Consider the following 14,260-nt stretch of genomic DNA (forward strand, 5'->3'; position numbering starts at 1 on the left):
CCACACTGAGCATGTGCACAGTCTTGGTCTTGCAAAGATGTTTAGCAAAGTTACAAGATGATGACCCCCCGTGGCCAACTTTGAAAGCATAAATTATTTGTTTGTTTAGGCTTGTGGTGCAGTAAGTTCATGTTTATGTTTAGTATACAAAATACAGAATTGCTAGCCTTATTCTATCTTAGACTTTACTTCCCCTTCAATCATTAAAACAGGTTAGAATAAAGCAAGTAAATCAGTATTTACTTTAAAAAGTGGAAAGCAAGAAAGTTTAATGTACATGATTAACACTGACCCGAACAATCTCAGCCCTAGAGACTGGGCATAAATAAAATAAATTAGCAAAAAGGGCAAAAATAAAAGCTTATAGAAAGAGTGTTGTTGGAAATAACTTCATTACCTGCAATAACAATCAACTCCTGCTACAAACAAACCACAGTGAAATATCGCTCAGTGTTTTTATGATTCCTGCTGGATGTTCTGGGGTCCAAATTCGGTACTTGGCTGTTAGTAGACATTTTCCATTTGTTTTCTTTGGTTCTAAAGTCCAAAAGTTTTTTTTTTTTGATGCATGAAAGCAATAGAAAATAACTTTTTGTGAAATGATGTAACATAAAAAAATCCATCCAAAAACATTTAGTAAACAGACCGAGATTTTGTATCCGATACTAGATGGACTGGAAAAAGCTACTGTATCTACTAGACCATTATGCCCATAAAAAGGAGTCACAGGTTTTGGATTCTTGATAGCTATAGGTGTGTTGTGCCTAAAGCATGAACCACCAGTCTCTAGTCACTTTCCCTTCAGTCCATATGCACTCAGTAAACAAGCTTTGCCAAATTCCATCAGGATGTGTCACGTGGTGTAAGAGTCTCAGTGAAGGCTGAACACACCTAGATGGGAGGAACACCTCAAGGGAACATTATTTAGGAGGAGAAAGGCACACGTTTCTCTCACTTTAGTTCTGTATTTCTAAAAGATCTTCGCTTTAAAAAATCCTACAAAATATTACACTTGGTTTATAAAAAGTGAATTATGGTTTTTTTTGGTTCCTTTCTTGGGTTATTCGGAATGACCTTCAGGCAGCAAAGCTTCCTCAGAGTGCAAAGTTCTTCACTGTTCCAAGAGTGGAAATAACAGGGAATTCACCCTGATAGGATTGTTTTCATTTAGTTCCACAGGTATTTATGTTTTTCCCATCGTTTGCATCTGCAACCAGTGAAATATGGAAGTCTGTAGAGAGCGTGAAGTGGGAGATGCAACCTATCAGGCCCCTCAAATACTGCCGGTTTGTATGCAGAGCTATTTCCTTCATCCCACCTAAGAGATAAAAATGCAGAAGATAAAGTATAACATGAGATGCATTCATCTCCCAAAATACCCCTCAGACATGGAAGACCATTGTTGTATAATCACAGGTACATTTACTCATCAGCTCTTATTGTTGCTTGCAGTGTCGGACTGGGGGTCCTGGGCCCACTGGGACTGTTACCTTGGGGGCCCCCACACAGTGTCAGACTTGGACACCAGGGGCCCACCCAAAGACCTTAGACCAGGGGCCCACCCTCAGTACTATTATTCTTCCTCTCCTCACTCAACCTCTATTCTTCTAGTCTCTTTTCTTTACATACTATAATCTATTAATCCATCTATTTATCCTCTTTGTTCTCATAGAAATTGGCAATGACCATGAAATAGGCCAAAGGTTTAGAAGCAGGAGGGCCCACTGACACCTTGGCCCACCGGGAGTTTTCCTGGTATCCCGGTGGGCCAATCCAACACTGGTTGCTTGGTATGATTCTCATTTGGTTGAGGTGCAGTTATAGTTGTCCTAGCCTTCTAGTCCCTTCTTCACTCAACAGCTAAAATAACTCCTGTGATAGCCGCATATGGGCTAGGGCTAATCTCTGCAAAGTATGGTTCACACTATTGCTGCTTTCCACTGTTTTCCATCTTCCTTGTGCATCATATCACCCATCCCTGGCACTTTGTTGCATTAGTTAAACATTCTAAATTTTTTATTGGCTACAGGATTGTCAATCCCTGTAGATATTCTAGTGCTTTCACTGGTTACAATTTGTCTTCAGTCCCACTAACACACTGGTTGCACACAGCCTAAAACAGAGGGCAATGTTACAATACACACCTACAACCAAATGTAACACACATGGTGCAAATCATTCTGTCATTGTTCCTTATTGGTTTTCCATGTCCACTCTGCTGCCAGGCTCTTGCATATCTATTGCAATGATTATGTTTGACCTTCATTTGTCCTGTGCCCTTTGTTCTTGATACTTAATCAAGATAACTTTATTATAAATTATAATAGACCCTTTTTTCCCAGTATTTTTTGCTCCAGTCTTAACATCACTCTATCACTTCCCTCTGTATATTATTAGAACTTTCAATGTTCATTCTAGGGACTGTGTCTCTTAAGAAGGTCTATCCATATGGTCCCACAATGTAGATGTTCATTTAAAGGCTTTAGTGGCCAATCATCATTATTATTCATCTTCCCTTGACCTCTTTTTATGAATGGATATAGATATCCCAGAGTCACTGAACAATTTAAAGAGGTAGTTTAACTCCAGCTGAAAAGCAAATGAGAATATTGATTGGAATTTGGCTGGCACTTACCAACATAAAGGGCTCCATTAATGTTGAGCTGACGCATAAGTCCTAGCGATTTCCCAGTTATAGCGCCGTAGTCATCCACAGTAACCTTTCCAGTCTGACCATCCCTAAAATAAAATGTGTAAAGTATATTGTTAAAGGGGCTTTAAATAAAATATCTATGGAATGGACCATTGCATTGCATGATCTACATCTAGCATCAGCTTACAGACAACTCAATGGAAAGTTTCCATCAAAGGACAAGGCAAGTCTCTCTTAAAACAACAATATTCAGGTGTCTGAGCTGACTGGGCTCCATAGTGTCAGCTCCCGTTCACAGTCGCCATTTTGACTAATGACACACGCTTTTTATATGAATAATAATTTGTTTTAAGCTTTGCTATTCCTTTACACCTAGAAGGTTGAATGGAAAATAAATCTATTCCCCCTATATGTAATAAAAGGCACTAAGTTTGCCCAGGAGCAGTAGCTCATAGCAACCAATAAGATGTTTGCTTCTAAACAGATGACTAGTAAAAGCTACCTGCCGATTGGTTGCTATGGGTAACTGCTCCTGGGCAAACTTAGTGCCTTTTATTACATAACCCCCTTCATGTCCCAGCAAAATTTTCCTTACCGTACAGCCTTTACTCTGTGCCATCGTCCATCATTGAAAGAGCCATTGACCACAATAGAGGCCATGCCACTGCCAAGGTTATAGCTGCATCAACAAAAAGAACAGGAAAAAAAGATGAAAAAACTTAATTTCTCTATGTCTGTCCATTTGCAATGGAAAACAACGAATTTATGTAATTTGCTTCAAAAAAATATTTAGACTTTTCTGCAGCAGAAGCTAAACATTTCCATTTAAACAAAATAATAATATACCATTCTGCAAAAAACACTGATATGCTCATACTTATACCAACTCTACTTTCACTTACATCTTACCACTATCTCTGACCTACAGTAACTCCACCCATTTTTCTATTTATCAACCACAGCAAACATTGTAGCAAGATCCTTTTAGACCCAGGAAAAAATCGCAGCCTCCAGATCTAGGATACTCCAAAACCCCAATATGTTGGCAAATGGAGTTGATGTGGTCTATATGATAGCTTAACAACCAGTAAGTTAACAAGGGAAGCTGATGTGGTCTGTGAGATGACCAGGGACCCAATATGTAGACAAATGGAGCTAAATTGGGTCATGTGATGACTTGTAACCAGTAAGTTAACAAGGGAAGCTGATGTGGTCTATGAGATGACCAGAGACCCAATATGTAGACAAATAGAGCTAAATTGGGTCATGTGATTACTTGCAACCCAACATGTTGGTAATTGGAGCTGAAATGGGTAATGGAGTGATTGCAATCCAGTATGTTGGCAAATGAAGCTAAAATCTCTTGAAAGTAAGACTAGAAGACTAATTAGTAATCTCACATATAAGCATTACCTGAAAACAATGTTTCCCTCCTGGATCCCCAGGGAAATGAAGTCAGTGTTGGCCTTTATCGGGCTGTCCCCCCTCCACATCAACAAACCATCTTTCACTGTGGTCTTAAATCTCATAAATATGTTTGATCGGGAGCCGGAGACTCTGGAGAAAAATGATGTCATTAACACAGTATGTCACAGCTATGGTACCACCGAGAGACCTTACAAGCATAATAGAACCAACCTGCTGATTTTATTTTTTTAAAGGTGATAATAGAGTAATATATTATGGGATGGCACTACCTTTTTTGTTGTTGGGTCTATTGAGATTGCATTATTATCCTTAATTTGTATATAACCACCCTGATATCCAGCATTTAATAGTTGTTCATCATTTACATAGTCCCTGCCCCAATGGAGCTTAAAATCGATGGTTCCCTATAACATTCACACAACACACTAGGGCCAATTAGCCAGGAGCCAGTTAACCTGCGACATTTGTTCTGCAAAGAAAATTCTGTGCTAAACTTTATGACTTATCATTACATTAAAAGGTTCAAATATACTGTTACCTTTTAAGAATGTCTCGGTTGTCGTATATGAGATAACTGCGACCAATAAACTGTGGGATTTCAATTGCTTCTGTGATGACTGAAAAAGAGAAATGTCAGGGAATGCCATTAATATGTTCCTGCTCCATCTAATAGGCAGCTGGTATTGGTTCCCTACACATCCTTTTCCCCATATAGTTAGCCATAGATGGTTTTGGTGATTATAGATTATAGAAGACCCAGGGCGGGGTCCTCTGACTGTGGGAAACCGGTAACCTTGTTCCCTACTTTACTACAGAGGCTTTACATTTTTAGGTGTTTCAGATCACAGAAACAGAATTGGAATGTGGTAGCCTACACCAAATCATTATGTAGCGTTGTGGGAATAGAAGATCACTGTTGGATTGGTAATAATATCCAATATCCTCATGCATGATGGATTGTAGAGGTTCGTTTAGCTTTGTTGGGCTGGAGAAAACCTATTTTGTTCTTAAGTTGTCTGCGGGTGCTGTTATGAAGTACTTCAGGAATGGCTCAAAGGCCACAGGTTAGGGAACACAGATATGGGATGGCGTCTCCCCTCTCGATTCCTTTAAAGGCAGCTCTGGGCTTCTACCCAAATCTACTGAAGGTTTCCAGGGTTTCCTGGTAGCCCGGGTGACATTTCACAATACTTACTATTAATGCAGTAATTTCCACACTCTGCCACATGCCAGCAAAAAAGACAGAACATTGGCATTCAGCACATGAAATCTTTTCTTTGTGCAATTGAGATTTAACCATGTCTCGGTCATACAACACAACCATTTCTGAAACAAAACAAGCCTGCCCTAATCTATCAATTCTACTAGTGCTTCTGTGGTTACAGAGAATGCCTTATGCCTGCCATATAACAGAAGATCTTCTCTTTATTGAGGTCACCGCATAAGTGTATTTTTACAGAATTCGGTCACCCATGTGCTAAGCCAAATTTGTCTGATCCAATCATTCGTCCCCTAGGTCTATGATTAAATCATAATATTGGACTACGGGGACGTCTTGGCAGAGGCCCACATCAGCAAGTCAATGAGGTTCTTGCTTGGTTGGATTTAACCCCTGCCCAATAGATATTTGGCCTATTTTGACAGTTAATATTGATCTGTGTATGGCCAGCTTTAGGCAAACAATACAGTAAACTCAGCTATGTAAACACAAATTTACAGAAAAGGTAAACTCAATGCAGAAAATACAAGTGGAATGAGACAACTCTACATACATTTTCAAATTTACATTTTCTCAGTAGTAAATTTGTTTTAAAATAAACATGAATTTCATTAATCACTTACCTTTTTGACAGTTCTTTCCATCAAAGCCTAAAGGGCAATCACATTCATAACTATCATGCTGTGGCCTACAGCTCCCATCATTTGCACAGGGTATGTTAGCGCATGGATGGTTTGCATTTTCCAAATTGACTCCAGAACTCAAGCCCTGTATCAGGCTAATGATCCGATCATTAAGTACGAGCTGCACATAGAAAACAAAGAGAAATGGGGCTTTGAATGTCCTCTCTAGACATTCAATCAAGAAAAAAGGTAACAATGTACTCTATAGTTGTCCCCCATGACCACCATATGTATACATTTCTCTAGATAAGAATATTCTGACCTGTAGTGATTTGCAGTCTACTCATAGAAGCTATTAAACCCCATTAGGACTATAGCATACTGGAAGATTGCTAAAGTGTTGCTGTTTATGGACGTGGGTCCCCAACCTTTTTTACCCATGAGAAACAGTCAGATGTAAAAAGAGTTGGGGAGCAATACAAGCATAACAAATGTTCTTCAGTGGTGCAAAATAAGGGCTGTGATTGGCTATTTGGTAGCCCCTATGTGGACTGTCAGACTACATTGAGACTCTGTTTGGCAGTACACCTGGTTTTTATACAACCAAAACTTGCCTCCATGCCAGTAATTCAAAAATAATCACCTGCTTTGAGGCCACTGGGAGCAACATCCAAGGGGTTGGTGAGTAACATGTTGCTCACCAACCCCTTGGATGTTGCTCCCAGTGGTTGGTGAGTAACATGTTGCTCATGAGCTACTGGTTTTGGATCACTGCCTCAGGGGCAGTTGGGGGCTGATTGAGCAGAATCCTCTTCTGTGATTGCGCCTAAAAGCCTTGTGTTAGCTTCAGTGCAAACACATTCTGTGTATTTCAGCGCCAAAACTAGAAATTTTGCAGTAAATCTGCAGTAGTGAGGAAGTGAAGGAAAGCAGCTGGGTAACAGATTCTCTGCCTTTGGAGAATCCGTATAATCTTGCCCTAGCTGGGTCTACTACAGGATTTGTTAGGATACTTTTCTCCTGGTGTAGTTGCAAATACTATTAATTCCCTGCACCCCCAACCAACATGTGCAAAACTGAGCTCCTAATCAGAAGGATGGAACTCTGATCCAGCTGATGTTCACTCACCTTCTGAATGCTCCCAGTGAAAGGCTTAAGGACCCCCGAGTTCTTTTTCACGGTATCATAATCAGGAACCCCGCCAATGAAGAGATTAGTGTTGCACTTAATCTGAGTGAAGCCGCCCTAAAACAGAAAGAACATTATTTAATAGGACCTATGAGGAGAACTTGTCTCTAGCTTTTGTTCTTCTAAAAATGCTGGGATGGGTTTGAAATCTCAGCTAATGGCATGTTAAATGTGTCATTAGGCCAGGAGCTATATTGTGGTCTACACTATCCAATGAAATTAATGAATATTTCCATATACAGTATAACACATGGTTGATCTGGAACCACCGAGCCAATAATGACAGTTGCAGCAGAACAGAGAGTTGCAGGAATCACACTGTACAAAGTACATGGAAAGATGAGCAGGGATTTCTTTTCTCAGCTATGATTCATGGCTCAAATGAAAGCAACTTTAAAGGAAAACTATACCCCCAAAATTATTAGTAAAGCAACAGATAATTGGCTCATGTGACCTAACGTATGGTTTGTCTGCTTGTTTGTGTGCACCGTGAATCATAGGATCCCAGGGGGCAGCCCTAATTTTCTAAAATGTCAATTTTCTATTTATGATTACCCAATGACAAATACTACTAAAAAGTATATTATTATGAAAATGATTTATTTACATGAAGCAGAGTTTTACATGAGCTGTTTTATGCAATATCTTTTTATAGAGACCTACATTGTTTAGGGGGGGTATAGTCTTCCTTTAATATGAATGTACAAATGTTGTTGTTGAACTCACTGCTTGCAATGTTAAAAAATACACCAATACAGGTATGGAATTGTGTAGCCAGAAACCCATTATCCAGAAAGCTCTAAATTACTGGAAGGCCATCTTCCATGGACTCCATTTTAATCAAATTGTTGGATTTTTTTAAAAACTATTCCTTTTTTTCTCTATAATAATAAAATAGTAGCTTGTACTTGATCCCAACGAAGATAAAATGAATCCTTATTGGAAGCAAAACAATCCTGTTGGGTTTATTTAATGTTTAAATTATTTTTAGTAGACTTAAGGTAAATTATCCAGAAAACCCCTTGTCCCGAGTATTCTGGATTACAGGTTCCATACTGGTAGTATTGTAAGAATGAAGTGTGGTCCTCTCTCTGGTGACTGTAAATAAATAGACTAAAATAGCTTATAGAAGAGCTTTTTATCAGGGCCCCCATTCACATCTAAGAGGCAAAATAAATGTTTTCCTTTTGCCATTATAAACAAACTCCAGGTTCTCTTTCAGGAATGTCATGTTATTATTGACTGGTGGAAAGAAATGAACCCAAGAAACAAACACTAGCACATCCCTAGTGTCTATATAGGTGGGTTGTCTCTCCATTAGAGATGATCCTCTAATTAAACACAACTGCACAGCTTTGTGCCAAAGCAAAAAAGCCCAATCCTGCTCCTTCCCAATGTCAAAGACAAACAAAGACAAATAGGATCCAAACTCTGAAATGAACTAGCTCCAAGGGCATTAATCATACAGAGACAGCAGGGCTGCAGGAGGAACAAGACGGGATTGCTCTAATCATTTGCCAGTTTGAGGTAGTGATGACATGTATGCAGCAAGGAAACATAGTAAAAATGACACAAAAACTTGTCTTAAATTGCCAAATAATTGCAATCTACAAAATATTTTTTGTAATTTCCCAACTCAACCATTTGAAAGTCCAAGAACACTAAGCCATTCTTTTTTGAGGTTGCACTTTTTTTAGTGTAGACATGCCACACAACTAGGGATGTACTGTGTATTTTATTTATTCCGAGAAGGGGACAAATCAGAATCACAGGGCCCTTTAAAAAATCTGAACCTCGTGTGATGCTTCTTATTCCAGAGATGGAGTTAGGGATATGTTAATAAATTCATTGTTACTGGTGACAAGAAGGATAGAGCAGTGTAGGTTTCACCATTTCATTGGAGAAGTTTATTAACTGTAATGGGATTCCATATCATGGAACACTTGATAAAGGGTTGTTATACCCGAAACATGTTGTGTCAATAAATGCACATTGCAGTTATTCTGCCTTTGGTCGTATCCTTTCCTAATATACAATATTGAAGTTGCACATATGTTTGGACGGGACGTGGAAAGGTGGCCTTGCTGAAAGGTAATTGTAGGGTATGAAATAGTTATTGTTGAAGAATATTCCATATCATGGGTCGCCATGGCCAATATTTCTTTGGTTGGGATTAAGGAAAACATTAGAAGAGATAGAATATATGATCATCGTTCAGAATGGCTTGCACCCCAAATAATTAATGATATGAAGAGTCAAAGGAAAGTCAAATGAAGAGTCAAAGGAAAGTGAAAATGGACTCCAACCTCTGAAACTCCATGCACTTGCTTTTGGTTGTCCACTTGTAAGATCCCATTCCTGGCCGTGCGTGAGAACTGCAGCTCATGCCATTGCCCAAGTGTAACTGGTTTCTCAGCCCTGATTTTTGTAGGTAAAATAAAGAAAATACTAATGATATGGAAACTTATGTTACAAATGCAAAGATAAAAACACTTATTGGAAGAAACTAAACAGCATGCCATTGCCTGTAGTACCATGGTTTTCAGAATTCAGACTCAACCGTCCTTTAGAAGTTCAGCACTTGGTCAAATAATAGAAGATCTGGCAAGTATACATTAACCTTGGCTCATAACATGATGACAGATATATAAAACATTACTGTATGACCATTCACCCATTGCTCCAAGAATATCAAGGCAAGCAAATACTATAGGGAAGTATTTTATAGGGATGCACCGAATCCAGGATTCAGTTCGGAATTCAGCCAGGATTCAGCCTTTTTCAGCAGGATTTGAATTCGGCCGAATCCTTCTCCCTGGCCAAACTGAATCCGAATCCGAATTTGCATATGCAAATTAGGGGCGGGGAGGGAAATTGCGTGATTTTTTGGCAAAAAAAAGGAATTAAAAAATTAGGATTCGGATTCGGTTCGACATTCGGGCGAATCTTTTGAGAAGGATTTAGGGGTTCTTCCGAATCCAGAATAGTGGATTCGGTGCATCCCTAGTATTTTAATCAAAAAAGTCTGACCAAACTAGAATCCACAATTTATTATTAAAAAAAAAAAATCACAATTTAATTAGACAAACACAAAAAAAAAAATAGAACCAAAACCCAAATTGTTTTCGGAGATTTTTCCCGAATCGATTTTTTATTCAATTTTAATAAATAACCCACTCAGTGTTGTCCTCAAAGGTCAGTCTAAATGAACATGTGCACCCAGTAGAGCAAACAGGGGCTCCGCAGAGCTGTGGTTCTTAGGAAGATGGGGCTGGTGTTGCTGAAAGACAATTCCCAGCATTGATGCAAATATTATGAATTATGAACAGTGGCGTAACTAGATATCACTGGGCCCCACAGCAAATAATTTTTCAGACCCCCAAAATGTCTAGAGTGTCCTGTTTACCAATATTTATTGAAACTGTATATTAATTAAGGTCTCATGGGGCCTCCTATACCTCCTGGACCCCCAAGCAGCCACAGGACCTGCTTCCTCTGTAGTTACCCCCTGATAATGAATGTTCAAATTGCCTTCCCTTATATTTCTTACATACCTGATCACTGCAGTCCCTGAGCCACAGTCGAATCTGAACACCACGTAGCTATTGATCAAGGTAACGGATATAAAGTCTTTACTGTCTGTATCATAGCTGTAGAGTATGGTCCCATCCTCTGTGTCTGGACGAAACGTCATGTCAAACTCCATGAAAGAAAGATAGTGATGAGGTTCTAAAGGCCACTTTGCCACTGCGAAAGAACGGGCTGATTCATTGAACTGAGGAATCGCCAGGGTGAACGCTTAAGAAAAAATTTGAGAAACAGAAGAAACGTCATAACTGGAATGCAGAGCAAATACCTGTAAATTATACCCTTATTAATGGTGCTTTATGGCCTTATTAGTTATTATTGCAATGTACTTTAAGTTTATAAATCATCATAGGGAAAATTTAATAAAGGGCGAAGTGGCTAACGCTAGTGAAGTGGACCTACTCTAGCGCTACTTCACACCCTTACGCCAGGCGAAGTTGCGATATGGCGAAGGCACATAACTACGCTAATTCACTGACTAATTCACACGGATTCACACGGATTTTACTGAACGTTACCTCTTGTGCCAGACTTGCCTTCGCCACCTCAGACCAGGCGAAGTGTAATAGAGTAGATAGGGATTGCTTCAAAAAAAGTTGACTGGCGTCATTTACTTTTTTAAGGGTGATATGCTGAAAAAGATCGTAAACTTTTTTGGGGACACCCCCCTTCCCCCCTACATTTCCTAACATATGGCTCATAAACTATACAGTGGGCACATTTATATGGCAATACAACACCTCTATTTTAATTTGCCTCACATGCTTATGGAATTATATGGTCAGGATCGGACTGGGGGGCCAGGGGCCCACCGGAGCTGCTGCAAAGTGAGCGCAATGTGCTTTTTTGCCGCGACCGCCCCCCACTCGCCGATCGTGTACGCGTGCACTCAATTAGATTTTTTGCCACGGCAGGAAGAAAGGCAGAGGCGCAGGGAGCGGATATGGGCCGTCGGGGCCCACCGGGTTTTTCCCGGTCCAGTCCGACCCTGTATATAGTAACTGTAACCTATCAGTGGTTTCCAAACTATTGGTCTGAAGGCCAGTTTGGTTGAACATTTGGGAGAAAGCCTATTTGATCTCCTAGATACACCTGAAAACCCAACTTGAAGGTCAGAGTGAGATTAGAGGATTTATGTTCTTGATATATTCCTATATTTGTAACTTTGCTATGAGCTAAGAGGGCCCTGGCCAAACATTGGACCTCCAAGGATGGTTTAAAAAATCTGGCAACCACGGCCTCATATATTAGAAACCTTACGTATTACACCACAGGTAGATTACTCCCTAAGTAAAAAAAACATCTATTTAACTTATATAAGAGATTAATTCCCAAACTACTTGAGCTACAACTTCTAACTTCTTTAGGCCAGTTCATTAGCCCTCATACATAAGAAATGCTTTCCTTTCCAGGAATAATCAATTATCCAGCAATGGAAATCCCATAATGATTAACAACAATAATCCCTATTATTGTCATCATATTTCCCAGCAATACAAGCCCCAAACTGTTCTCAGCCCATACAAACCATGCCTCCTGTTATCAATCAACCAGTTTCCTAATACTTAAATCAGGAAAATGATTCCTGTAACTAGAACCATCCATTCTCGGCAATGTATACCTTATAATTTATAATAGACAAATGTTTGTACCATCAACCTGCTCACATGCTTATACCAGTTCAGTGTGTTAGATATACGGTAAATATTCACATGGGGGGGATATAATCAAGATTTATAAACAGATGTAGTATAACATTTGGTTTAAAAACAAAATTCCCACCGGAAGGAGTAGGTGACCAGAGACTAGAGGAAAGGAGATTTCACCATCAGCATATATGATTAGTATTAAGTAACAGTAACTAGTGTGATGCTGATTCAACTAGAGTGTAACCTAACTTGATATGTAAAATATGAACTGCTCGTTTCTCCTGTAAGGAGATATAATATACACAGTGTTGGACTGGGACACCAGGGGCCCACCCAAAAACCTTTGACCAGGGGCCCACCAATTAATCTTAGACCAGGGGCCTACCCTCAGTACTATTATTCTTCCTCTCCTCACTCAACCTCTATTCTCCTAGTCTCTTTTCTTTACATACTATAATCTATTTTTCCAACTATTTAGCCTCTTTGTTCTTATAGAAATAGGGAATGACCATGAAATCGGCCAAAAGTTTAGCAGCATGAGGGGCCACTGACACCTGGGCCCACCGGGAGTTTTCCTGGTATCTGTGCGGGCCAGTCCGACACGGAATATACATTTTGGCTATAAATAGTTAATGCTTAGTTAGTCCAGTGGGTAACAGACACTGTAGAGGATTTTTTCTGGGAGGCCCCAGGCCCAGAAAAACATATATACAGGGGGTAGGAATCAGGATATTACTCTCTGACCAAAAAACATCTAAAGACAGTGTAGTAACCCATGGGGACAGGCCTGGATTTTTGGAGAGGCCACCAAGGCCCGGGCCTAGGGTGGCAGGATTTTAGGGGGGGCATGCTGCCCAAACACACCCACATTGGTTCAGAAACACTGGGGATCCTCAGGAGATACTATAGTTTATTAAATTTCCTTTGAGCAAATCCCTATTGTTCCAGTCCCAATAATGAAAATTTAAGCAGATAAAAGGGAGGGGACTGGGGGAGACGAACGACAGCGGGCCTAGGGGTGCCCTCTATGTAAATCCGGCCCTGCATGGGGACAAGATGTTCCTGATAGGAGAAGTAGAGATATGGTGATAAAGGCCAAATTGTGGCCCCAATGAGGAGTTTAGTGTTTGGAGTAAGACCCCCAGAGGCAATTGTGCGTGAGTTAGAGACATAAGTGTGGGTTAGTGAGAACTGCCAGTGAGAACCTGGAAGAAGCAGAGGTAGAAGAAAAAAATAAAATATCCCAAAACTGCAGCTAGAGGTGCAAGCTGGGGTGGACTTGCAACAATGTTAAAGGATAATTCAACTGTTAACTAAGAAAAAACCTACCCCCTTCCCTACATAGACCCCCTCCCTCCTCCCCCACAGTCTAACTGCCCCCACCCGGAAATGCCCCTAACTTTTTACTACCGTATATACTCGTGTATAAGCCGACCCGCGTATAAGCCGAGGTACCTAATTTTACCTAGGAAAACTGGGAACCTGTATTGACTCGTGTATAAGCCTATACTACACTTTTGCCTGCACAGCTACATTTTACTAAAAGCTGCTCCCCCCTCCCCCTGCAAAAAAAGTAGCCACACTGTCTTCTCAGTGCTGAGCTCAGCCTCAGCTCTTTCTTCCTAGTGTCAAAAGCACTGCTCTGCAGCAGAACAGCTTCCTTCCCCTCTCTCTCTCCTACACCTCTCTGTGAGCCTGTGTGAGCGCAGAAGAAGTCAGAGAAGAGAAGGTTTACCATGTGGTCGTGGTGGGTGGCAGCAGACTGCAGCAGGCAGTCTCTCCCTCTCTCAGAGTCTCCCCACACAAAGCAGGCACATAGTTGGAGTCTGACTCCAGCCAGCAAAGCCACGGGGGAAGGGGCGTGCATAATTGTCCCGACGTCCACACTCTGTCTCTCCCCACCCAGTCACTA

At 40.4% G+C, this 14,260-nt stretch overlaps 1 protein-coding gene across 2 annotated transcripts in view; it reads right to left on the minus strand.

Annotated features, from left to right (window-relative positions):
- Positions 1–252: 252 nt before the first annotated feature.
- egflam.L (EGF-like, fibronectin type III and laminin G domains L homeolog) overlaps positions 253–14,260 on the minus strand; it is a 67,600-nt gene continuing 53,592 nt past the window's right edge. The window contains exons 15-24 of one of the 2 annotated variants that reach the window (XM_041569564.1): positions 10,666–10,909; positions 9,418–9,529; positions 7,052–7,168; positions 5,924–6,104; positions 5,277–5,300; positions 4,620–4,698; positions 4,067–4,210; positions 3,249–3,332; positions 2,636–2,739; positions 253–1,318 (exon numbers count right to left, since the gene is read on the minus strand). In XM_041569564.1, the coding sequence (XP_041425498.1) occupies positions 1,164–1,318; positions 2,636–2,739; positions 3,249–3,332; positions 4,067–4,210; positions 4,620–4,698; positions 5,277–5,300; positions 5,924–6,104; positions 7,052–7,168; positions 9,418–9,529; positions 10,666–10,909 (1,244 nt within the window). In that variant the 3' untranslated portion in view covers positions 253–1,163. The remainder of the gene's footprint in view (positions 1,319–2,635; positions 2,740–3,248; positions 3,333–4,066; positions 4,211–4,619; positions 4,699–5,276; positions 5,301–5,923; positions 6,105–7,051; positions 7,169–9,417; positions 9,530–10,665; positions 10,910–14,260) is intronic. The other variant, XM_018266329.2, reaches the window with a different exon arrangement.

Source organism: Xenopus laevis, chromosome 1L (assembly GCF_017654675.1).
Source record: "Xenopus laevis strain J_2021 chromosome 1L, Xenopus_laevis_v10.1, whole genome shotgun sequence".
NCBI classification, from domain to species: domain Eukaryota; kingdom Metazoa; phylum Chordata; class Amphibia; order Anura; family Pipidae; genus Xenopus; species Xenopus laevis.